This window comes from Mesoplodon bidens (assembly GCF_964165515.1).
Source record: "Mesoplodon bidens genome assembly, chromosome: 14".
In the NCBI taxonomy this organism is placed as follows: Eukaryota; Metazoa; Chordata; class Mammalia; order Artiodactyla; family Ziphiidae; genus Mesoplodon; species Mesoplodon bidens.
In genome coordinates, this window is record NC_138170.1 from 16709367 (window position 1) to 16736359 (window position 26993).

General features: G+C 44.2%; 2 protein-coding genes across 2 annotated transcripts in view; one reads left to right on the forward strand and one right to left on the reverse strand.

Annotated features, from left to right (window-relative positions):
- Window positions 1-3447: 3447 nt before the first annotated feature.
- The window catches only part of LOC308627560 (uncharacterized protein), a gene marked incomplete at its 5' end in the record, with an annotated part of 29332 nt that continues 5786 nt past the window's right edge, over window positions 3448-26993 (reverse strand). The window contains one exon of the mRNA XM_081253873.1: window positions 3448-3634. Within this exon, the coding sequence (XP_081109999.1) occupies window positions 3607-3634 (28 nt within the window). The 3' untranslated portion in view covers window positions 3448-3606. The remainder of the gene's footprint in view (window positions 3635-26993) is intronic.
- LOC308627891 (uncharacterized protein) lies at window positions 16757-26412 on the forward strand. The gene is made up of 3 exons (XM_081254367.1): window positions 16757-17930; window positions 19814-19940; window positions 23213-26412. Exon 3 carries the CDS (start codon window positions 23748-23750, stop codon window positions 24867-24869), a length of 1122 nt encoding a protein of 373 aa, XP_081110493.1. The 5' UTR covers window positions 16757-17930; window positions 19814-19940; window positions 23213-23747; the 3' UTR covers window positions 24870-26412.

Here is a 26993-nt window from a genome sequence, read left to right on the forward strand (position 1 = left end):
TTCACTGTCTCCCACCGAGTCATCCACTGATAAAGTCATCTGTTTCATGGAGAAATATTTCCAATAGCTAATAGCCAATGTCTGTGGAGTGCTTACTCTGTGTCGGTTTCTTGTAACTACTTTACAGATCATTTGTACAACGTACCCATGGACCAGGTACAATTATGACCCCCAAGTGACAGATAAGTGCAGATAAGTACAAATAAATACAGAGGCCAAGTGACTTGCCCAAGACACTGGAGCAAATCAAAATCCATGCCTCTGTAATCATTCTGCCCTATTGCCTCTGTCTGGGAGGCTTGATGATTTGGCAACTAAAACCTTAAATATCATGTTCCATTTTTATATCTGTGACACAAGCGTGGGGCTGTGATATGGGGTAACTAACCTGACTACTTTTGAAAACACTTATGCACCTGGATGAAAGTAAGCCAGGGACTGCAAGCTATAGATTTAAGGTTTCCTACCAACTTTTAAAAATAGCTTCTTGAATGCAATTTATGTAGTGTCAAGTCTAGGATGTAGTCCAAATAGTAACAGAAAAATGGAGATATGTAGAAAAATACTTAAAGTTGACAAGTATTGGGAGTGTAGTATTTTTGGGGCCAGCGTGTAGACCACAGGAAAACTTGCTGTTTCCATCCCAGAGGGAAGAGCCCTACGTTGCAACTGCCAAGGTCCCTGGGGCAGCAAGTGTGCTCACTGCTTCGTAAAGAAGCATCCTCACTTTGATAGAATCATATGGGAGCCTTACATTTGGTTAGCAGTTCTACGTTTTTGATGTAATAATATTTTCAGGGTGTGGGAGGGTATCAAGCTCTGAAAATACCCTTGGAGAGATTTGCTTATTAAGTTTGGCTTTTTCAGTCTCCCTACTACTTCTTTACTAAACACCAGGCGGTTTCCTTCACTTTTCAGACCCATGTTGTTTTTCCCTTGTCTAATGAACTTTGAAATACTTTTGGATGAGCTATGAAGTTTGGGAAAAAATAAACATCTCTTTAAAATAAGGAAGATAATAACAATGACAAGTAGAAAAAGCTCTAAAACAGAGAATATCCTCCATTCTAGCCAATGACTGGGACTGGAAGGTTCGTGCTCGCTGTCCAGGACGTAGAAATAAAAGCTGAGGAGGCGCTGAGGCGTCTCCTGGATCTCTATGAGCCTCCATCATTTCTGAAGGGTAGGGTTGACAGATAAAATATAGGCTGTTTAGTTAACTCTGAATGTCAGAGAAACAACAAGTACATTTTTAAGATAAGTATGCCCCAAAGAGTTCATAGGATCTACTTATACTAAAAATAATGACTTATTATTCATGTGAAGTTCAAGTTGAACTGGGCATCCTGTACTTATATTTACTAAATCTGACAGCCCTACTGATGATCCACAATGGAGGCAGTTGAGGAGCGGTACATGCTGGCTCTCGGACAGTCAGAAATGGCTTCAGCAGATCCAGGTACAGTATGAAATTCTTTTTGGATGTAGCTCAGAAGCCATGGCCAGCCCTTGACTGCAAGTACTGCCTCGGGTTTCCCTGAGGTGGGGTAAACCTTCCTCTTAATGGCCTTTTGGTAAGTCTGGAAGACCATATCCAAGGGGAGCCCCAAAGTCAGTTTCATCCTCACAACCATGTTTCCAATTCCTGGAATTGGCTGCATGTGACTCACAAGAGCTGAGGAGGTTTGTGGAAATTGGGAGTGTCATAGCTTGAACCCTTTGTAGGTAAAGTTTTGCTGTTGTGAGAGTTTTAACAGGAGCAATGTGAAAGACTCCTGGTCCCCAGGTAGATAGAAACAATCCTGTTCTACTTCTGTGTATGTGACAAGTCTCTAATAGTTCAGAGAGCAAGGATCTGGTCTTAGAAAGACTGATCCAAGCTTGGATGTTTCTGGGGACAAGGCAAGGTCCTGAGTTTCAAGTTCACCTTTTATGGTTGAGGAGACAATAAGGTGGTCAGAAGGGAAATCATGGAGGAGACCTTGGCTTCCTCCATCGTGCAGGCTTGTATATGTGGTTCTATGTAGATTGTGTTTCAAAGGTGGAGCTTGTTTACAACTATGGACATTCTCCGATGTGCTTTTTGGACCTTCATTCCCAGAGCGAGAGCAGTGCCGAGGCTCTAGAAATGCCATGGATATTCTGAGCTGTCAGTGGCATTTCCCAGGTACTGTTGCCTTGGTGCCGCTCCTTGAAATGTCCAAAGGGATTATCATCTGTCTTGTGGCGGGTCCTAGCATTGTGAAAGGGAGCTGCTGCACCTGGCTCAGAGGATTTGGGATGTGGTGGGAGGAGTAGTAGTGCTACGACTATAAATTGTATCACAGCATATCTATTCCATCTTGAGAGTGGGGTTGGGGGGTTCTGAAGGGGGGCTTTTATTGTACTTTTATACATTGTACCCTTGAAACTAATTCAATTTTTTAAAATTAATTAAGTTATTTTGGGCTGCATTGGGTCTTTGTTGCTGCTAGCGGGCGTTCTCTAGTTGCAGTGAGCGGGGGCTACTCTTGGCTGTGGTGCACGGGCTTCTCATTGCAGTGGCTTCTCTTGTTGCGGAGCATGGGCTCCAGGCACGCAGGCTTCCGTAGTTGTGGCACGTGGGCTCGGTAGATGTGGCACACGGGCTCTAGAGCGCAGGCTCAGTAGTTGTGGCGCGCGGGCTGAGTTACTCCGTGGCACGTGGGATCTTCCCAGACCAGGGCTCGAACCCATGTCCCCTGCATTCGCAGGCATATTCTTAACCACTGCTCCACCAGGGAAGCCCAATAATTCAGTTTTTTATAAAGAGAAGATTCCTAATAGTATTCCAAAATTTTAAAAATATGTAGTTGGATAACACTATGAAAAATTAACTGATATATTCTTTTATTATTTCTCTTTGCTCCCTGGATTTTTGTCCCCATCCAGTCAGCTAGGCACTCTGAGTTCACTGCATTAGGAAGGTAAAGACTCAGCAGAAATGAGGGAGAAAAAAAGAAAATTCTCAGCTTTGGAATGTTCACAACGGAGGCCACAGTAGAACAGGTGAGAATTCTGTGAACAAAAACTAAATGTCGTCTCAAATGCAAAAAAGTATTCTCTGCACTGGGAGGCAGGAGAGGGAGGGAGGGAAGGACTGAAGGAGAGAGATCAGTGTAGCCAGGGACATGGAGACTGTGCTTGAGGACGATAGGCCCAGGAAGAGAATCAGAATCTGGAGAAGATTCAGCCTGCACGTGATCATTGCCTCCAGCCAGCACCCTCATCTCAGACGTTGGGAAATTCAGAGAGAGAGTGGGAGTACGTCAGGAGGGCCACGCGCATAGTCTGTGTGGCAGGGGTTGTGGCCATTCCCTATTTGTGAGGAGTCCCCAGCAATTTGCAGGCCTCTTCTGGAAAATGCTGGTGGACGTCTCTAGTGCTTATGTGAAAGCTTGTTCACAAACCTTGAAAGATACAGATGTAGATGACAGATAGATGCATAGATAGAAAAATGTAATTAAATAAAAGCTCCAGGAAAGGTTTGGAAAATGCCCTTTATTGCATAGGACGCTTCTATCGTCATATGATGTTAGACTGAGTGCCGGTCCCTTCATCCTCCTTCAGACCACGGCCTTCTGTCTGCTACTCTCCCGAGGGTCCTTTCTTCTCCCTGGAAGGGATAAAACAAATGAGGTAGAACAGGAAGAGACAAGCAGCACTCCAAGCTCTGCTGGTCAGGGTTACCCTCCAGCGTTGCCTTAATGCTCAGAGCCACACACACCACAGTGAGCTTGGCTCCAGATCAACTACCACGCAACGAAGGTTCTGGAACATTTCCATATCTCGGGGGACCTCATTTCCACGTGACTCTCTTTCATATTCCCCTTTGTCACAGAAGGCTAGGTCCAGTGGTCCGGGTGAGATCTCGGCTCAGGCCCAAGGCTCTCAGACCTCAACGGTCTGGTCCTGCCAGGGCCCCTGTCCTCTCTGGAGACCACTCCTGGCTCTCTCTGCCGAGAAGGCGCTGCTGGCAGTACGTCCTCTAAGAGTTGAGGTCCGTCGTGCAGACCCTGAGAAAACTCCTAGGAAAAGGCTCCACCTTCTTGTTTACGTCAACAGAGCTCAATGCCTTTGGTAGTGCTGGGTGTGTCCCATTTGATGCAACTGCAGAGCCATTAGGTCAACCAGCACATGTGTGCGGCCCCTTCCCTTAGACTCCTCTGGGCCCTCGTGACATAGGCTCAGAAGACTGCCAGCCTCAAGCCTTACCTCTTCCGAGGGACGGCCACACCGTCTTCCAGGATCTTCGGTCCCATGAATCTCAGTTGCTGTTTGGAACTCAAAGGAGAGAAAAGACCCTGCCTGCGGGGTCTCTTTGGGCTGGGGCCTTCCCCCGTGGGCTGCGCTCCCTCATTCTCCTTTTCTTCTTGCTTCTCTTCCACCTCCTCCTCCTCCTCCTCGTCGTCCTCCTCCTCCTCGTTCTCCTCCTCCTCCTCCGGGGTGCTCTTGGATTCCACATTGCCCATCAGCTGGACCATGGTGAGATGAGAGACACGGCAGCTGAAGCCCTCCAGGATGCCGAACTTCACGTGCTGCTGGAGGATCTCCAAGGCGGGGAAGACCCGGCAGCAGGCCATGCACCTGAAGCCGGTCTCCATGGTCACCATCCAGTCCGCTGTCTTGGCGCTGGGTCTCTCCTCGACGGCAGGTGGCCCTGATGGGCTGCCTGGCTCTGCCCTTTCCTCATACTCTTTCTCCTCCCCAGTGGGCTCACTGTCAGACAGGAGGCTTTCGGTGGACACATCAGAAGAGGGCTCAGTGGCTACAGCACACACATCCTCAGGAAGGGTCACTTCTTCTATCCTCAGCTGCTTTTCAGGCAACTCCAAGGGTTTCTTTGTCTTCCAGGAGACAGCGACACCCTTGTTCACTTGTACCTGCATGTAGTATATTTTCATGCCCCTTTCCTCTTTGTCTGGGTGCAGATAGTTCTTAGAGGGTGAAGAGGGTGAGGAGGAGACACAGTGTGATGGGGGAGCGGTCTCTCCTTCTCCCTGATCCTGGGCTAGGGGTGCTCTAGGCTGGGCAGTGTCTCGATGAAATCTCCGGATTCCTGAAAAAGGAAATTAAAATCATAATAACATGCATGGGCCATGCCGGAAGCTGAGGGAGCAGGTGTGGTAGACGAGAGAGGGACATTGGCACGACATAGCTATGTCGTGAGCTTGGTGTCTGTTGGCCGTAGGACGGAGTGGTGTATCTGGTGTCATCTGTGGGCTTTTCATGTGCGTGGGGGGGATACCGGAGCGGTGTCTGTATACAGGGGTGTGGAGTATGGTGGTGAGGGCTGTGGTATGTGAGGGATGCGGCTGGATGCGTGTACGACGAGGAGTGTGAGTTTGGGAATATCGGTGGTGCATTCCTTGTGGAATGGGGCTGTGGTGCAGGAGGAGAGTACTGTGGAGCACGTGCTTGGGGTTGATGTGCACTGAGAAGGGCTGTGCCTGGAGGGCGCGTGTATGTGTGAGCTGTGTGGACCTGAGCTGGATGGTCCTGCTCTCAGGCTGGAGGTGTATGATGCAGAACTCTGTCCTTCTCTGGAAGCAAAGGCAAAGACAAAGCCTACATTTTCCTCTGAAGATGCTTAATCTGGTCCCTCTTCCCTCCACCTCAAGCCCAGACCTTTCCGGCCCCTGCTCCTTGACTTCCCCACCATGGTAGTAGCAGTAGTCACACACACACACCCAGACTCAGCTGGCATCCACGCCCTCGGAACAGCTCAGCCATCCTGCCCAGGCTCCTCCACAGAGCCCTCATCACCTCTGATGACCCTGGGTTTCCTCTCAGCCTCCCTGGGATCTGTGTGCCTCCTGCCTCACAGCCAAGCACCCCCTCACCTGAGGAGCCCTGCGCCCTTACCAGCGTAGCTGAGCTTGCGCCGAGTAGAAGTACAGAAGAAGTATTTAGAGGCAGAGGAGACCTCCCCTGGCCCTGGGCTGCAGCCTTGGGCCACCACAGTGGATCCAAGCCGAGGGGGATCCTCTTGTGACTTCGAGATTCCTGAGGGAGGAATGAAAGGCTCAGGGTGGGTTCATCAGTCCTCTGTCCACAAATATTTACTGAGTGTGTGACACGTGTCAGGTGCAGTGAATACACACAGTTGAGAGTGTGGTTCCCAGTGGATACTCCAGGATTTAATTCCAATCCATACTTATTCTCTCACTGTCTAGTTGGTAATGTAGGCCTCGGTGGTGACTGTGAGTGTGTGGGAAGAGTGAGTGATGTGTATCAGTTAAGTCTGTGGTAAGTGTGGGGTTGGCATGGGGAGCACAGTGCAGATGTGTCTATCTGTGTCTGTGGCCTTTGTGTGCATGGTTTCTGTTCACAAGTCAGGAATTCTGGGACATGTAACTTTTCCTCATTACATGGTGTGGCTTGTATTTATGGTGCGTGTTCATTCATTCAGTCACCAAGATTCAGTAAGCAGCTACTCCTGTGTATCCGGCACTCTTCCATTGTTGTAGTCTTTGGTAACGCTGCACATTCTAGTAGGGGAAGACACACACTAAACAAAACTACAATAAATATATAATACATCAGCTGATGGTAAGTATATAAGGGTTGCCAGACTTAGCGAACAAGAGTACAAGGCACCCAGTTAAATTTCAGTTTCAGATAAACCCAGAATAATTTTTTAGTGTAAGTATTCCCATGCAGTGTTTGGCCTGACTTAGTTTTAGTGTAAGTATGGCCCATACAATATGTGGGACATACTGATACTGAAAAATTACTTGTTGTTTATCTGGAATTCAAATTGAACTGGATAGCCCATATTTTCTCTGGCAATCCTGACCTGGGTTACTGAGACTGTGGTTTACTGTGGTTTGTACAAAGCGGGTCTGGCATTACTCAAGAATGTGTTATAAGTGTGGTGTGTATGACACGTGACTGGTTCTTATAGAGGTATTTAGAGATGGCTGAAGTTAGCTGTGTTTGTGCAAGAGTTGAGATACATATATATACAGTGTGTGTGTGTGTGTGTCCTATATATATAGTGTGTGTGTCTATATACATATCTCATCTCCAGCGTTTGGTGTTGAAGGAGACGATTGTGATACAGGTGGGTTGTATGAGAACGTTGTAGAGAAGGGATGCATGTATATACCTCCATGTGCTGTGTGTGGTTTACTAAGGAAGTTATATGTGGGGTGTGTGATATTTTTGCTGTATCAGAGTGTACATGGGTGTATGAGTTACTGTCTCATGAAACACCCCTAACAAGAATTCTGTATACACTCTTACGTACACCGAGTGTCAGCCAGGTCCAGGCAGGGTGACAAGAACTTTACCACGCAGACTTTATATCTGGTAAGCACTCTAACCCCATTCATCTCGCTCTTCTCTGCACTACCACACACACACACACACACACACACACACACACACACACACAGGAACATAGAGCAAAATATTCTGAATGGTCAGGGGCAGTCATTGCCTTCCCCAGCCTGTCCCAGCCACTGCCTGGAAATCTGCCTGCTGTCTAGAGCTCCATTCCCAGGGCCCATCCTACAGTCTCCAGGGCCCTGGGCCCGGTAGGAGCTACTGGGCTCTAATCTGGGGCAGAGGCCTCTAGCTGGAGCTCTGGGGTGACCACCCCTCTCTCTCCCAGGGCAAGCTACTCGCCTACTTTTAATGCACGCAGGCACCACGTGGCCCGTGGCTCTCAGAGCTCCCCGCAGGACCCTGAGGCCATTTCTCACCCCTGCTCACGCGGTCTCAGTCTCTGGAAAACCCTTCCCTTCCCTTGATCGCCTTTGGGAAATTCTTCCTGTTGAAGGAATAAAACCTCCTTGCTTTCAATATGACACCATCCCTAGACAAACAATCTTCTTTCAAAGTGCATTCCACTTGTCAAGATATTTTTCAACAGGGCCTTCAACTCATGGGGCTTCTCTTTCCACTTTGGTAAAAGAGGCCAAGCAACTCATGGGTCTCTCTCAGCATCCTTGCATCCTTCACATCCCCCACCTCATGACCCCAGGGAACGATCCAAGAGAATAAGAGAGAAATCGGGGACTGAGAAAAGCTGCACCTCTAGGTCTGTGCAAGCAGGATGCAGCCTGCTGTGAGTCCGACAAAGCTCCAGGCCCGGCAGCCCCAGGCGAGAGTCCCTAGACCAGCGGAGCTGACCTCCCATCTCCCAGGGGGCATCTGGCCGTTCTGTGCCGTCTCACACCACAGGGACCCTCCGGATGGATACGGCAGCATCAGTGAGACAAGGTCTCTCGCTCCCTGCTTCACAGGTGACACGTTCTCAGTCCCCCCCATCCTAGAGAAGGTTTAGTTTGGCAGAAACCCATGTGCCCCAGCATGTTGCCCCCCACATACCTCCTCCGTTCTCGGCAGTTTCCTGGGACTCTTCATTTTCCAGATGTTTCCTCTTTTGTCGCCGTTTCATGGTACCAACTAGAAGTCTCCCTTAGAAGATGCCTCAAGAGATGTCCAACTCCTCCTCTTCCCTACAGGTTGGCCCTTGTTGGCTCTTGGGCAATCCGCTGAAATGATTCAATACAAATAAAAATAGTCAAGTCTCCTAAATGGCTGAAAAACTTGTACCACTTAGTGAAGCAGCAGTACTGCCTAGTGCTCACCAGGGCTGTTAAGTTTACAAGGTTGCCAGGCGCACAGCAGGATTCTGTGACCTCAATGATGACATCAGAGCATTCTGTGGACCTAGGTTGAGCGCAGTCTCTGCAATAGCAAGTTAAGACCTTATATGATTGTTCTATATTGTCATAAGGCATATAAGATCAAAATTATGGTATGAACTCTGGAAGCCAATTTCAAAAACAAAACAGTTCTCAGATTATTTTGCATACACAGAAAAATTCATGAGTTTCAACAATTGAAGCTTTATTATTTATGCTGTGCTTTAACTACAGATCCATCATAGGGAGAGGGAAAATCCTGGAGCTAGAAACAAAAGTGGATATACCTACATTGTGGAGGTTTAAAAACAAAAAGTTGCTCTTGTTGAAAAGATGCACAAGAGGAGAGAACTGAGCATAATAGCAGAGGACCCTCTGGATGTGGAACCAGTAAGGACAAAGCAGGTTTGGATGGCGTTCCATACGCAGACCAATGGTGGTATTTTTAATATAGTTGGTTAAAGGGCTTTATTTAGCAAGTTACAGTTGACCCTTGAACAATATGGTTTTGAACTGGGCAGGTCCACTTATATGCAGGGTTTTTTTTAATAGTAATTACTACAGTACTACATGATCTGTGGTTGGTTGAACCCATGGTTGCAGAATTGCAGATACAGAGGAACCACAGATATGGAAGTCTGACCATAAGTTATTTATACAGATCTGTCTATCCATCCATCCATCCGTCCACCCATCTGTAGAGAGAGAGAGGGAGTGAGTGCACATGCTAGGTATTTACAGAAGTAGATATGGAAGTGTGAGGATATACAAACACACACATGTGTATGTGATGTATATAAGCATGTATATCCACGTTTCTATTTCAGGGCTGGAGCAAGGAAAGTGTAGAATGATCCTGGAGAAAATTTACTGTGCCAGAAAGTAGGAAAGAGTGGCGGGATGTGTAAAAAGATCCAGCTTGAAGAGACTCACAGTGGGTAAATCTGAGCAATTTGACCATAAAATAAACAATTATCATACAGAATATGAATAAAAAAAGAGGAAGGGAGGGAAGGAAGGGCTCTCATAATAGAATGCCAAACCATAAATATATAGAAGGAATGATGTAATGTAAAAATCCTTATTTACAACCATCATAGTAATGATAGGTTCTGGCAAGAGTAATCCATGAATTATAAAACTACTGGTTGAAAGTTTACAAGGAGCAGGATGCTACAAAACCCAAAGTATCTCTCCACAAAGTATTAATCACAACAAGAAATACAGTAGGTATAAATTTGGTGAGCACTACCTTAGCCAAGAGATGAACATGATCAATAACAGAACAAACGAACGTTTTAGATCTCTGGGGTATGCTATACTGAGAAGGACGCAACGTTGCTTCAGTACTATTACTGACAGAAATAAAGAACCAGATCTTATCGCAAGGAAGCATCCACGTTGAGAGTCTCCTGTTTCACAGTTATGACCACAGGGAGCATAACTGGCCAAAGGTCCCAGCTGCTGCTCTTAAACCCATCACCAGGTTTGCCTGGAGGCCGGCCTTGCCCCTGATTGCTCCTAGTCAGCACAGCAGGGATCCTAAGGCAGGCCATTTCTTGGAGACCAGGATTCCTCTGTCCAGTGACCTTTTTTCAAGGACTCTGACAGCCTTGAAGGAGTTTACGTGGATGACAAGGCAGTCTCGGATGATCTACCAAATCTTTCTTCCAAATCTTCACTCAGGGTCAGACTTGCACTATGAGCTGATAGCTCCGCCAGCCTTCCAGAGCTCCCTGCCATTTCCTCTCCGATGTTTTCCCTAATGAAAGATTTGTTCATTAAAGTCTTTCTCAGCACTTTGCCGTCTAGTTCTTGGAGGACCAGGACAAACCCCAAGCCCTAGAAGCATCCCTTTTTGGCTCTTTCTAGTAACCTTCCTTTCCATATGGTAGCCACTAATTTGTAATGGTGTAGATTCACTTAGCCTATTTTGTACTTGATATAAATGGAGTCGTGTAACAGGTGCTATTTTGTGTTGGCTTCATTTGCTCCACAGTATATCCATGACATTTATCCATATTGTTGGGAGTGGATACCTTTGATTCATTTTCATTGGTGGATATTATTGCAGTGTGTAAACATATCAAAATCTATTTATTAATCCCATTATTGGTGGGTATTGGGTACTTCCCCATTCTTGGCTATCACAGTTAGTGGTGACGTGAGCAATCTAGAATGTGCCTTGTGCACTTGTTTGAGGGATATTTCTATGGGTGGAGCCAAAGGGTTCTAGGGTATATGTTCAACTTTGGTAGATACAGTTGACCCTTGAAGAATGCATGGGCATGAGGGATGCATCTGAGTCTTTTATTCCATAGATGTTTTTAAAGTATCTCTCACTTTTGGCCCAAGAGTGCTGCGTTTGGGTTTACAGTGTTTCTTAACTTTAAAATAGTCCAATTTTTCAATTTTTTCTTTCACAGTTGGTGACTTTTTTGGTCTTAAGAAATTCTTCCTACTCCAAGGCAAAAAGGCTGTTATCTTACGTTCCTTTCCTAAAGCATCATTGTTTACTTTTCAAATTTAAGTCTGCAGATCTTCTGCAATTTATATTTTTATATCCTATGCAGTAATGATTAATATTTTTCCCATATGGATATCCAGCTGACTGAGAACCAATAGTTGACCCTTGGACAACATGGGTTTAAACTACACAAGTGCACTTATACGAGGATTTTTTTTAATAGTAAATACTGCACTACTACACGATCCAAGGTTGGTTCAATCCTCAGATGCAGAATTGCCGATTATGGAGAAACCATGTACGTACAGAGGACTGGCTATAAGTTATACTTGGATTTTCAGCTTAGCAGAGGGTTGGCACCCCTAACCCCCTTGAACCCTAGTTCAAGGATCAACTGTATTAACAAGAGTTCTTTCCCCTCTCTGCTGCAGTGTTTTCTTTTCTTTCTTTTTTCTTTTGGCCGTGCTGCGTGGCTTGCGGGATCTCAGTTCCCTGACCAGGGATTGAACCAGGGTCACCACAGTGAAAGCGCCAAATCCTTACCACTAGACCACCAGGGAACTCCCTGCAGTGTTTTCTTTTTACACGTTGTTATAATGTCTGTTTCAACATGGATTTTGATGTCTATTATCTTGTCTATCCTTGAGCGAACACCAGACTATCTTATATTGTAGATTTATAGTAAGATTTAATGTGACTAATATCTTTCTTTTCATTCTTCTTTCAGATTGTCCCAGCTCTTCTTTTGTTTTTTATTTTTATGTTTTTTTAGATGTTGGGGGTAGGAGTTTATGTATTTATTTTTGCTGTGTTGGGTCTTCGTTTCTGTGCGAGGGCTTTCTTTAGTTGTGGCAAGCGGGGGCCACTCTTCATCGTGGTGCGTGGGCCTCACTATCACGGCCTCTTGTTGGGGAGCACAGGCTCCAGACGCGCAGGCTCACTACGTGGCTCACGGGCCTAGTTGCTCCGTGGCATGTGGGATCTTCCCAGACCAGGGCTCAAACCCGTGTCCCCTGCATTAGCAGGCAGATTCTCAACCACTGCGCCACCAGGGAAGCCCCCAGCTCTTCTTGTAGCTCTTTGCTTTCCCACATAATATTTGTAAACATCTCATCAATTTCCAAGGGGAAAAAATGCTGGTGTTTTTATTGGGGTTTGACTGAGCCTATAGATCATTTTGAGGATTACTGATATCTTTGTAATATTGAATCTTCAAGCCATGAATATCACTATTTTTAAGAATTTCTCTTGGAGAAAAATAAAAGTGGATCCCATGTAATAAAATGTACATAAATAGACTCCAAAATATTTAAAGGACCTACATGTGAAAGATAAGTCTAGAAAGTTAATTTTTAAAAGGTAGAAATATATTTTTTCACCTGAGGAGTTTCAGAAGCACAGATATTAAGAAATTATTGGTTTATTATCTTATAATTAAAGATTTCTATTCCATGAAGAACACAATAGAAAAATTTTAGAAACACGTGCCCAATTAGGAAAGGATACTTGTAATTGGTAAAACTGAAAAGGTATTAATAATCAGAATATGTAATAGAAATGAGGAAGAAAAAGATAGCATCCACATTAGAAAATGGGGCAAAAGTTTTAAGTAGACATTTATAGATGAAGCTACCAAGCATTTGAAAAAAAGATCAAACTTATTAGAAATCAGAGAAATTTAACTAAAACAAGATACTACTGTACACTTAATACACTAGCAAAACGGTGATGAGTCGTCCAAATGAAGGTAAGTGGTTGCACAAAAACCTGACGTGCAACTCTTTGGTAATCTGGACTGGTGTAGCCGTTCAGGAAGTCAATCTGGCTATATTATTAAAGTATACACATTTGCTATGAAATAATTTCACTCGGGTATGTATTCCAAAGAAATTCTCAGATACGTCTATAAACAAATGTAAGAAGATGTTTACTTGATTGTCATTGGCATGGCAGTTGGAAGAGTACAGGTAAAATGTGGGTGCAGAAAATGGAACTCTATGAAACAAATTAGATAGATGGGTGAATGTTTTTTTTTGTTTGTTTGTTTTTCTGCGGTACGTGGGCCTCTCACTGTTGTGGCCTCTCCCGCTGCGGAGCACAGGCTCCGGACGTGCAGGCTCAGCAGCCATGGCTCACGGGCCCAGCCGCTCCGCGGCATGTGGGATTTTCCCAGACTGGGGCATGAACCCGCGTCCCCTGCATCGGCAGGCAGACTCTCAACCACTGTGCCACCAGGGAAGCCCGGATGGGTGAATCTTAAAAATATACTCCTGAATGAAGGAAATAAACACCAGAATGAATTTTATGACACAATATTATTTATATGAATTGAAAATATACACAAGTGCACATTGTGCACAAGAACACACCCAAAAGAAAACACATCAAACAAATTAGAATGGTAGCTTACGGGGTAGAGAAGGGAGTGGAGGGTGCCATAGGGAACAGGAGGTGAATAAATAAAACTTAATCATGTTACCGTATTTCATCATGCTATATCCAAGATTTCACTTTACTTGTAGTGGAAAGAAATCCTGTGTGCTATGTTGGCTTAAGTCAGGAATAGTTCTTGGAGGATATTTTCCTGAAAGAATTTGGAACAAATTTTTGAAAAAATCTTTGTTTATACTATGGATGATCTTTTTTTGTTTGTTTTGTTTTTTTCTTTAATTTCTGTTTTGTGGGTGTGTGTGGGATCTACTTTATTTTGTATTTCATTAATCTGATCTTATATTTTTCCATCTGCCTTCTTCAGTTTTATTATTCATTTATTAACTTCCTGAAATGGATGTTTTCTGAATCAATTTTCAACTTCCTTTCTACTTTGTTTTTTTTTTGTTTTGTTTTGTTTTTGTTTTTGTTTTCCTTGCTGTACGCGGGCCTCTCACTGTTGTGGCCTCTCCCGTTGCGGAGCACAGGCTCCGGACGCGCAGGCTCAGCGGCCATGGCTCACGGGCCCAGCCGCTCTGCGGCATGTGGGATCTTCCCGGACCAGGGCACGAACCCGTGTCCCCTGCATCGGCAGGCGGACTCTCAACCACTGCGCCACCAGGGAAGCCCCCCTTTCTACTTTAATATATGCTTTTAAGGCTCAACATTTCCCTCTATGTATGTGTTCAAATCTCCAGATCCAATTATGAATTTGAATGTTTCTCTTCATGGTTCTGTCAATTTTTGCTTTATAAAGTATCAGCTGAAGTTATTAGTTTCTGATAATTGGAAACTTTTATGACTGTGAAGTGTCCCTCCGTATGTCAAGTAATGCTTTTTCCTTCCCCTTAAAGTTCACTTGGTCAAATAACAATGTCACAGATTTTATAATTACAGAAATAACTTGAGACCTAGGATGTTGATGTCTGTCTCTAGAAAGGATTTTCCCTTGCTTCTGCACGGGTTGTAAGATGCTAACAAAACACGTTCACCTTTACACAATCTCAGGGAATGAGGTGTTTTGGCGTTTGGCTTCAGTCCCTGCCAAAGAAAGCCCAGTTTCCTTCTCCCCTTATTCCAATGGTGAAACTCTTTGGGGTTTACCAGGAAGCCTTCGTGGCTGGTAATGCTTTTATGTCGCTTAGCCTCTTGAAGACGTCCAAAATTCTACTGAGTTTGTACGCCTTTCAATGAACAGAATCTACACTCTTCTGAAGCCTACACAGTAGAACGGCAAGACTGCCCGAGACCTTCTCAGGGATTCCGGAAAGTGAAAACCAGAGTGAAAACATGTAGTCCAGAGCTGGTGCCGGTAGACACCCCCGCACCCACCCTTGCATTCTGGGACATGTAGTCCAGAGCTCGTAAACTCGTGTAGTCCCATATACTGCAGCTACAGTAACGCCTCGCTGTAAAGGTTTACCCGCGGAATTCTGGGAAATGTGGTCCAGGAGTTCCGGGTTAGTCGCAGGCACTTCCGCCCCAGGAGGACACGTAGCAGCCATGTTTTGCGTGATGGCGGTGTTTCAGGTCCGCTCTTCACGACCCATTCAAGCTTCCCCGACATGCGCCTGGGGCCAACGTTTGCAGACCTTTCATTTGGGGAGAAAGAGGAGGGGCGGCTAAAAGCGGAGGTTTGAGGGCCTGGAGTGGTGATGTACGTCCCGCGGGCGGAGCTTCTTTGCGTTTGGTAACGTACCCGGGATGGGGTGGGCTCAGGTCGTGCCTCCTGGGGTTTGAGGGTCTCCCCGGTTTTCTTCACCCCTAACCTGACCCCGTCCCCCACCTATGAGCTAGCCCTACCGCTTCATACGGCGTCACACTGGGTGAGTTGCTTAACTCCTCTGTGCCTCCGTTGCTGTTCGGTAAAAGGGGGGAAAAAGGAATGCCTTGTTAACATAGTGTTGTGAGAAGAAACGAGATAGCACAAGTAAAAGGTCTACAACTGCCTGATACATTGTTGGTATTAATACTACGCTAATTCGGGAGGCACCCATTTCGCAGCGGGATTCTGTGAGCCCAGGAAGCTGAATTGTCCTGGACTCCTGGCCTGTTTTGGAAGGAGAGGACTTCTAGCTGGTACGGGGGCGGAAGGGGGTGCGGTATGAATTAGTGGGGATGGAAACAACAGCCCTGGTATTTCACAGTCTCCTTTCCTTCCCCAGCCCTGGCTTCTCAAAAAGCACTGCACGGAGGAAGAGGCAACAGAGCCCCACGTGAGTAGGACTTGGCATTCTTCTACTTAAGATATTCCTATAAATTGTAGAACGTATGGGACATGGGTAACGATGATAACTGAGCCTTGGTCACTAATTTCCATTCTAAAAGCTTTATGCACATGACCACATTTCCATCAGGCAGTGGCTCTGTGAATTGGTACTGCTGTTTTCTCTACTTTAAGGCTGAGGAGCTGGGGGCAGGGAAAACAACCCTGTTGGCCCATCCTCACCCCGATGGTAGGAGGCAGAGCTGGGGTTGGGACCCAGGCAGTTTGAGTCCAGCAGCTGAGTTTGCTAATCCCTTTGGTATATTCTCTTTGAGCATAGGGTACTGGCTAGAATCATATCATGAAAGTAGGTTGGGACTTAATTGTGGGGACCTTGAGAGCAAGGTTTAGGCTATTTTATGAGTTTTTAAGATAGTTTTCTCAACTGGGTCATTTATTTTATTTCAAATAATATGTATATCATAGAAGCAGCATAATCATTATGGAAAAATGCAGATATATACATAAAGAAAAATTTTAATTATCTATAACTTTAGGATGTAAAGATAGCAGTTGTTAATGTTTTAGTGCCTTTTTGTCTGGTTACTCTTTGTGTATGTTTCTGTGTAGTGGAGGCTGTTTTTTGTGGGACTGATGTTACACTGCAGTGCTACTGAAATTGTGGTCCACAAACCAGCGGCACTGGCATCACTTGGATAGAAATGCCCAGCCTTGAGCCCCATTCGAGACCTTCTGATTTATAATTTCTGCGTAGGGGGCCCAGGAGGCTGCATTCCAACAAGATCCCGCAGTAATTCACATGCACGTGAAAATTCGAGAAGCTCAAGAGAGGGTCTTTTCTGGAAACTGAGGCCGAGGAAATTGACCCTGCTGGATGTCACAGATAAAACTGAGCTGGATTCACCAAAGCCCTACTTAGTCCAATGATTTTATTCCCCCACTAATTATTGTCAACTGTCAGGGCCCCTTTCAGAATCCTGAGTTGAGCAGAAGACAGCTAGCAAGTGTAGAGTCAAAATGGAGGTCGTTAGAAGTTGTGAAGATGTCTCTCTCCCAAGCTTTGGGGAGTGGAATCATTGCCATCTTTTGTACTAGATCGAACCCGGGCCCCCTGCATTGGGAATGTGGAGTCTTATCCACTGCACCACCAGGGAAGTCTCCCATTTATTTCTTAAACTTTCCTATATTTATGATGATATAATTACAATTCAGATTCCTGTCTTTTTTCATTTGAATTAGGTATGGACTGTCAAACTATTTTTTATTGTTGTTGCAGAATCCTGGCTTTTATTAGTTCTCTTTACCTCTGTGCATAATTGTCAAAAGGGTACTTCCTGTCTAAAAAGAAACTTAACGTATTTTTATACCTTTTGTAAAAAGTTGTCCATGTCAATTTAAATATTATTGTTGCAGTCACAAAATCTTTAGGAAGACAAGCAGAGATTTTCAGAAGTCTAAAGACTCTCACATAACAGGGCAACAACGTATGACCTCCACATGTCTGACAGTCTTCTGTTGGTAGAAATCACATCTCTAAGGATAATTTCTAACTAAAATATCATCTGCTTTACCGCAGTTGCTAAGAAATAAGAAACCCTGACAGTGGTGTTCTCAGAGCTTCCTACCTTATGACGATCTCACGAGGTGGATGCCCGTGTTCTCCCCTACTGGCAGAGGACAGAACTGAGGCGAAGGGATGTGCATAATTTGCCCAGGGTGACACTGCTAGTGAATGGCGTAGCCTGATCAGAGCCCATGCCTATTGACTCCAAAACCTACTCTGACTTACATGGTCTCTGTTTACACCATACCCAGAATAAGAATGACCCCTGTGGAAGCTGCAGGCACACTGTGAGGGGGCCACTGTGTATGAATGGGCAGGTCATTCCTCACACAGCCACTGAGGGGGTTCACGGGGGCATCTGGTATCTGCGTGGGGCTCTGCTCATCAAGCATAATCAGCTGTAGCCACCCCGAGGACTGGGAGCCTTGGTAATTCACAATGAGCACCACGTGGGTTAGTGACTTCTTTTTCTTTAAACCAGTTTCCAGTTTGACTTCTTCTTTCCCTGTCTGTCTTGCTAGGACTCTGCACTGCCCCAGAAGGAGAGAGAAAATGAGCACATTCCAGGTGAGTAGAGCTTGCCTTTCTTGCTGTTAAAAACGCCATTTTTGTACTCAGGTTGGACACAGGTTTTCCTCTTTTTTTTTCTTTTTCTTTTTTTTTTTTGATTGGAGTATAGTTGATTTACAATGTATTAATTTCAGGTGTACAGCAAAGTGATTCAGTTATACATATATATACATATATTTTCAGATTCTTTTCCCTTATAGGTTATTACGAAATATTGGGTATAGTTCCATATGGGTTTTCTCTTTCAAGGAGAGTCTAAGCATATGAGGACCTGAGTGTGCCATGTGTGCTTTTTTTAAAATTCCTGTTAAATTTAATTGGTTTCGGTTTTAATTTTTGTTTTATTTCATCATTTTTTTATTTTACAAGTAAAAGAAAAATTAAGGGAAATGAAGGACATCTTCCAGTCTACTGCTTACCTGCTTACAAATTAGCTGCTTTTATATTTCTGTAATCTCTTCATCATATGTATTCATGGATGCGTATTTGTATTTATAACATAGATACAGTTTTAAATTGTTTTTTTCATTTAATACTAGCTAACATTCACTTTTAATTGCTTTATCATGTTCCTGCAAACTTAGGCACCTATTTTTTTTTTTTTTTCCCCGGTATGCGGGCCTCTCACTGTTGTGGCCTCTCCCGTTGCGGGGCACAGGCTCCGGAGGCGCAGGCTCAGCGGCCACGGCTCACGGGCCCAGCTGCTCTGCGGCATGTGGGATCTTCCCGGACCGGGGCACGAACCCGTGTCCCCTGCATCGGCAGGCGGACTCTCGACCACTGCGCCACCAGGGAAGCCCTGCACCTATTTTTTAAACTATTCTTTATTCACAGACATTGAGTTGAAAGACTTCTCCTGTTTTCGGAGCACTACAGTGACAGTGTTCCTGATTTAACCTTGTTCTCAAAATATCTGTTCTGAAGAATATTGCCCCTTTTTGCCCTTAACATAGTAGGTTTAGGTATTCAGAATTTAAGAGGTATGTTTTCCATGTGGTGCCTTGGATGTTTTTTGGTAGAATATCCAAATACGGCAGAGCACAGCAGGATCAAACTGCTGCTTCACGCAGAAAAAATAATGTATGGTTAGAAGTTTTCTCACGACCAGAGTTAGATTCAGTCTTCCCCATGCTTGAGTCAGACCCTTTGTGTATTTTATTTACTGGTTTGTTTCTTTTTCCATCTTCTATTTTTTTCTAATCAGAGTAATACATGACCTTAGTTTAAAAAGTCCAGTGGTACTTAAAGCACTTGTCACTGCATAGACAGCTCAGAACAATTGTATAAAGAGGTGCTTGGTTTCATCTTTGTTTTAAATATAAAGAATAGGGGTTGTGAAAAAAGGAGGAACCAACTCAGACTCACCCAGAAAACCAAGGGTCTGGAGTCAGAGTATTGCATTCAAGCGAAAGACAGAAACGGGGAAAGAGAGAGTTTTCATTCAGAGACCTGGCATGGCCTTTTGGTTAGTTTCCACAGATAACACTCCTTCTCAGCTGGTTCCCACCTCAATGAGAAAGCAGGTGCCATCAAATACTGCCAGGACTAAATTGGTAACTGTTTCTGGGGCACTTGGCAATAATAATTAAACAGTGAAAGCTTTTTAGTTCAGGATCCAGGGGTTAGAATTCTAGGGAGTTTACTTATGAGTTGTCTGAGAGCCCCAGGTAAATACACAAAGCTTTCTCTTTCATAGCTGCACGTCCGGTGAGGCTGAGGAAAGTCAGTGTGTGGCATTGGCAGGATGGAAGGAGGGGGTGCTGGGAAGTCTGCACACCTCACAGGAGCCGGAGCAACTTCCCATCCTCCTCGTCTCCTCGGGGCTGCCCCTCTTCCACTGGCCACTGGGTATAAGATTGAGGTGGTGGTGTTTGTCGTAGGAGGCGGTGACCTTCAAGGACGTGGCCGTGGCCTTCACAGAGGAGGAGCTGGGGCTGCTGGACTCGGCCCAGAGGAAGCTGTACCAGGATGTGATGGTGGAAAACTTCCGGAACCTGGTCTCAGTGGGTGAGGACAGCCTTTCTCTGCGAGTGTCTTTGTGACCTTGTTGTTTCAAGGCTTTGGGCCTCTTGAGGTGGTTCCCTGAGTTTGGGGACCAGACTTTTGCAATTCCTGTGGGACACGAGAGGATGCCTCTGGTCTTTCCAAACAGTGTGTTTCAGGTCCTTTTCAATTATTCTGTAAAAGAACTGTAAATCGACAGTATCTTGCTGTACCTTGTGTATTCTTTTTCAGATTTCCCTCCGTGCCATTAGTGGATCATAAAGCCAATTTATTGAGCCCTACGTGTGATTTTTTAATGAAATAAAAAAGTATAGAAAAGATCAGAGTTTCTTAGGAAGAGTACAACACATTGCAGCAGAAACTCTGGGCGATGGCATGAGTGGTGTGAGAGCCAGTGGGAACAGATTTCATGAAAAGAGACATTGGTTAGATATAGGTCATTCAAGCTTCGTTTTAGTAATGTATACTTTTCTGCCTGTGTATCTAGGTTGTGAAATAAATGCTGTTTCTTCAGTGGGTCGTGATACAAAGTTTGAAAAACACAGCTTTCAATACCTTGAATATGCAGTTGGAACTCAAATTTCTAGTAAACTTTCGCTCTAGCCCGTTCATGTTAACTTGTGACTTTGCATGTTCTCATTCTTCAAACGAGATACAAAACATATAGAAAGAGAAGAGAGGCTTTGGTTGATGAATTCAGCAACGCAGATAGAAATTTAGGTGAGAACCAAGCAGTCGTGAGTTCCTGTGGTTAGCTGTCTATCTGTTTTGCTTCTCACCAGCCCTGTGCTGTCCATCACCTGGTCCCAGTTGGAAATCTCTTTCCAGGATTATTGCATAGTCTTTGTACTGGTCACCTGTTGCCACCCTTCTCCTCCCACAGTTTGTTCTTTAGGTGGCAAAGTGATCTTTTGTAACTTTAAGTCAGGTTATGTTCTTGTTTCAAAATTCTCTTGTGGCTTCTTTTACTTAGAATAAAAACCACTTAAAGTGGCTTCTAGAGCCTTCTGTGGGCTGCTGTTCGTTCTCCACCACCTCCCTGAATACACCACCTCTCCTCCCTCTTACCCTATCTTTTCCAGACCTGCAAAGGATGCTTCTGCCACAGAGCCTTTTCCTTGTCCTTCTCTCTGCCTGGAATGCTCTTTCACCTGTAATCTTTTAGGCCTCTACTTCTTTCAGTCAGTCACCTTAAAGATGAGGAGGTGGCTGTCCTCTGACCACCCTATGGGAAATACAGTCCTCTCTTTCTTACTCTCTCTGCCCTGCCTTGTTTTGTCTCTAAGCGTTTCACTCATGTACATTTTGTTCACCTGTTTCTCGCCTCTCTTTCTTCCACTGGAGGGTAATCCAGGAGTGCAGGAGGAATTTGGTCTGTTATATGTTTATTGCTCACTAGCCTCAGTGCTTAGCATAGTCTTGGTACATGACAGGAACTCTTAAATATTTCTTGAATAAACGAATGAGTTAATGGATAGAGAAATTAGCCTTCCATGAAAATAGCTAGTAGGCGGTGAACAAATCCGAGTGAATAAGGGATATTGCTAAATGTTTTTTTGTCTTCAAATGAATTCCTAGCCTAATTCTAACTTCTCAGGTGCCCATGATGTGTGTATGTGTGTGTTTGCCTTTCTGTACAAGTTGGCCCTCATCAACTTGCACAAAAAATATGTATAGAACCTGTAATTATAACCAAACTGAGTAAAATGCTTTCCCTGTGACTTTCCTTGAGCTCTTAGTAGCAGAGCAAATTCATTTGGGGGAGGAAATACTGTTTTGAATGAGGATTCTTATGTCTACTTCTTAGGTAGCCCTCCCATAGAAGGAAAGAAATTTCTGTTTCCTTATCCCTTATACCAGGGGAGAACAGGTCTCAGAAAACAGGCAGCTGGTGAGTTAGCCTTTCCCTTAAAAGATTTGCCCCGCTGCGTCCCATTTGCCTCCTCCAAAGCCCACCTCACTAATAAGAAATCGATCTTTGTTAGCTCTACAAACATTTTGTGTGTGTGTGTGTGCATTTGTATGTATCTTGTAGAAGGCATTTTAGATAATGTCACCTTGGGTGCTTTGATCATTCTTTAATAGTTTCTAGTCTGTTTCTTCTCAATACTTATCACAGGCTATGGAAGTTATTCCCAGCTCACTCATAAACCCCATTCTTCACTTTGGAACTCATTCTTGTTAAAGACCAATGTATCTGTGTCCAAAAATTTTCCATGCTGTTTTTAAAGAGACAGCATTCTTCCCTAGCTTCTACATTTTGACTCCTGCTTGGCAGGGGGAGTGGAGGAACATATTAGGCAGCACAAATGCCTCAGAAGGATCCAGTGCATAGGTCTTTATGCTTTTTTTTAACCCCACTGATTCTTAGACCCTTTTTTAAAATTAATTAATTTTTGGTTGCATTGGGTCTTCGTTGCTGCATATGGGCTTTTCTCTAGTTGTGGTGAGTGGGAGCAGCTCTTCGTTGTGGTGCGCAGGCTTCTCATTGCAGTGGCTTCTCTTGTTTCAGAGCACGGTCTCTAGGAACGCGGGCTTCAGTAGTTGTGGCACGTGGGCTCAGTAGTTGTGGCTCACGGGCTCAGTTGCTCTGCGGCATGTGGGATCTTTCCAGACCGGGGCTCGAACCTGTGTCCCCTGCACTGGCAGGCAGATCATTAACCACTGTGCCACCGGGGAAGTCCCGGTTTTTAGCACCTTTCATATCCTCCTCAGCACTAACCCCCTTGGTGTGCTGCCGCCTCGGGTGCAGCCTTTCAACTTAAGCAAAACTGTACTTTCCAGTCCTTTTCCTGTATCTGATACCTGACGTGTAAAAGCTGTTTCGCTTCTCTGACTTGGTTCAAACTTAACCTGGGATTCAGAATTGTAGAGAATCCTAGAAATCAAACTGAGTTCACCTGTGCATGCATTTCTTGAGCCCTGACTAACTGCTAGGCACTGTTAAAGCTGTGAGCACAGCAAAATGCTTGTCTTTATTGATACTGTGTTATGGTAGGAATGACATGTAATTTTTGAAAGATGATTTAAATAGTATGTCAGAGTAGTCATTTGGTTTTAAATGGGTTTCATTAATGCTAAGTATTTGGGAGTTTAACAGACCATCTCTTGGTTTCTGTTAGTATATAAACCAGAGAACTTCATTTGTCGTGCGAAAGATCAGCTGAACCATCCTGAGGTTCATTAAAGTCTCATACTGTGTCTTAAGTGTAAAATCTTGAATCTTTGAACAAAGCTTTCACGTGTCCACATCTCTGAATTCTCTGTCCATATAGAAGAAAACAATCAAAGTGAGTTGAGGGCCGTTCAAGACAGAGGATCACGTGAAGAGCTTTCCTGCTGGCAAATCTGGCAACAAATTGCAAATGACTTAACCAGATGCCAAGACTCCATGATAAATAGTTGTCAGTTCCACAAACAAGGTGATTCCCCCTGCCAGATTGGGGCAGGACTCTATTCAAATTTCTGAAGATGAGAACCGTATATTAAATGATAAAGCAGGTGATCCCAGTAGTACTGGAAATCCAAGGTTTGCAACTTTGAGAGCCCAGGATTCTTGGAGGAAAACTTCATTGGCTGAGTCCCAGAATTATCAGAATAGACACCAGCAAATTTCCATGAAAAATAAACTGTGTCAGTGTAAAGAGGATGTTGACACCATCAGTTGGATTTCACATCACCTTGATGCTCATGGAGTACACAAGGGTCAAAAATCTTACGGCTACAGTGATTATAGAAAAGATAGCACGAGGGTTTCAACACTGGATCAGAATACTATGATTCACACAGGACAAAAACCTTACCAGTGTGATGAATGTAAAGAAACCTTCACCGATCTCTCCACCTTTGATCTTCACCAGCAATTACACTCAAAAGAGAAGTCTCATGTGCAGTGAGTGTGGAAAAGGCTTCCGTTACAGCTCGGTTCTTCATATTCATCAGAGAGTTCACGTGGGAGGAAAACACAGTGAGTGTGATGAGTGTGGCAAGGAGTTCAGTCAGAGCTCACAGCTGCAGACTCCTCAGAAAGTCCACACTGTAGAGAAACCATTCAAATGTGGGGAATGTGGGAAAGGCTTCAGTCGTAGGTCAGCACTTACTATTCATTGTAAAGTCCACACGGGAGAGAAACCTTATAATTGTGAGGAGTGTGGGAGGGCCTTCAGTCAGGCCTCTCACCTTCAGGACCATCAGAGAGTCCACACTGGGGAGAAACCATTCAAATGTGACACATGTGATAAGAGCTTCAGTCGGAATTCACACCTTCAGTCCCATCAGAGAGTCCATACGGGAGAGAAACCGTACAAATGTGAGGAGTGTGGGAAGGGCTTCATTTGTACCTCAAATCTATACATTCATCAGAGGGTCCACACAGGAGAAAAACCCTACAAATGTGAGGAATGTGGGAAAGGCTTTAGTCGGCCTTCAAGTCTTGAGGCCCATCAGGGAGTCCACACTGGAGAGAAATCATACATATGTAATGTGTGTGGTAAAGGCTTTACTCTGAGTTCAAACCTTCAGGCACATCAAAGAGTCCATACAGGAGAGAAACCATACAAATGTAATGAGTGTGGGAAGAGCTTCAGGAGGAACTCCCATTATCAAGTTCATCTGGTTGTCCACCCAGGGGAGAAGCCCTATAAATGTGAGGTATGTGGGAAGGGCTTCAGTCAGAGTTCATATCTTCAAATCCATCAGAAGGCCCACAGTGTAGAGAAACCTTACAAGTGTGAGGAGTGTGGGCAGGGCTTCAATCAGAGTTCACGACTTCAGATCCACCAGCTGATCCATACCGGTGAGAAACCATACAAATGTGAAGAGTGTGGGAAGGGATTCAGTCGTAGAGCAGATCTTAAAATTCATTGCAGAATCCACACCGGAGAGAAACCGTATAATTGTGAGGAGTGTGGGAAAGTCTTCAGGCAGGCCTGAAATCTTCTGGCCCATGAGAGAGTCCACAGCAGAGAAAAACCATTCAACTGTGAAGAGTGTGGGAAGAGCTTTGGTCGGAGTTCACACCTTCAAGCCCATCAAAAAGTCCACACTGGAGAAAAGCCATACAAATGTGAGGAGTGTGGGAAGGGCTTCAAGCGGAGCCTGAACCTCGACATGCATCAGAGGGTCCACACAGGAGAGAAACCATGTAAGTGTGGGGAGTGTGGGAAGCACTTCAGTCAGGCCTCAAGTCTTCAGCTTCATCAGAGCGTCCGCACTGGAGAGAAGCCGTACAGATGTGACAGATGCAGTAAGGTCTTCAGTCGGCCTTCACAGCTACAGTCCCATCAAAGAGTGCACACGGGGGAGAAGCCTTACACGTGTGAGACCTGTGGGAAGAGCTTCAGCTGGCGCTCCAATCTGACAGTTCATCACAGAATCCATGCTGCTGATAAATCCTATAAAAGTGATAGGAGTGGTAAGACCATCAGAGAGCCCACACACGAAAAAAGTTCCATAAAATGATGAAAACAGAGACAGAAACAACTCAGGTGTCATGTGAATTCTTCCAGTCATCAAGTTCAGAAGAAAAAAAAATCATTTGTTTCATTAAAGTCGGTGTTTCAGCCATAGCTCAACATGTCCCAGTAGCCAGGAGGCCACACGGCAGAGAACTCTGGTAAATGGTGTAGTAAGTTTGAACTTTGACCTCTATTAAATATTAGGGGAGAAGCCTTAGTGTGAGTTTTAGCAGGCCTTGTACAAAAGTATGATGAACATGCCAAAATTTATGCCCATTACAACGTAAATTCCACGAATGCAGCGACGTTTGTTCTGAATCTACAGTCTGAACATTGTCAGCTACTTTGTAGGTGCTCGATATTTGTTCAGTTAATGAATGAGGAAAAACTTTTTGAAAATTATGTTGCAATCCCCTCCAAAATTTCATAAAAATTTGTATTCAGAGGAGTTAACCTAAATCTGGCCTTAAAAGTAATTCAGGGAGACAAAAATTTGAAGTGTTAGAAAACCACTCAGTATTGCAATTTGTAATATTAATGTGGCATCGTCCTGTTATGATGAGCTCCATTTGTCTCCCCCCAGCCTCGCTTCAAGTTGGATCTTATCTTGGACTTTGTCTATCTAATATTCTGTGAACCTTATACAGTACAAATTTGGTTATCTTTTGTGACAGTATAGACTTACTGAAAATGGATTGTTCATCTTGCAATACAGAAAGCATACTGTTGACCCTTTTTTCAAGAACGTCAAGGCAGAGGTTTAAGTGTCAGAAAGAGTTCCTAATGACAGTGACAGAGGACAAACATTTCTTAGTAAATGAACTGATCGTTGGTTTCTTATTCACCACATTTCCGTCTAGGTTTTGATGTGATTGTCTCCCAAGGGTTTTAGCATTACTTTCATCAGGACTTCTTAAGTAGAGAAAAGAGGCTGTGTGAAGTAGATTACTTTTGTCAAGTTCTCTATCTCCTTACTCCTCTCTGGCCTGAGATAAAAAGAAAAAAATTATTTGTTGAAATTTGGTAACTTCATCAAACATATTTATTCAATGACTGACTTGCACACTTTTTCCTAGCGGTGGATTGAAAAATTGATTTTCAAAGTGAAGTTGCTGAGTACATATCAAAACATAGAACGTGCGTCCCTTTGATATAGAAATCACAGAATAGGACCTTATAATTAGGAAATTCAAGTAGAAAAGGTGAGTAGCATGTCAATGTTACTAAATTTTGTAAAAGTGAAATATTCAATAGGAATGTCTTTATATTTTAAGATACTTATGTAATGACAGGTCTGTTAAAATGATGGCTTAAACTTAATGACAGAAGCATGTAACAGTTTAATGTATTTTAGGTAGGTACATCACATACCTTAATCAAACATGTATGTGTGTGTGTTAATGCATCCTATCATCTGTAAAGGGATATTCACCCTTATGTAAACAGTGGCAAGATTTTCAGGGATTTTTTCCACATTTAACTTCCATATTTTAAATTTTTCATTGAGCATCAATTTTCCAGTAAAATACTGTTATTTTTATAGTAACATAGGTAGTAAAATAATGTAAAATATAATATTAAAAATTACTAAGAACATATT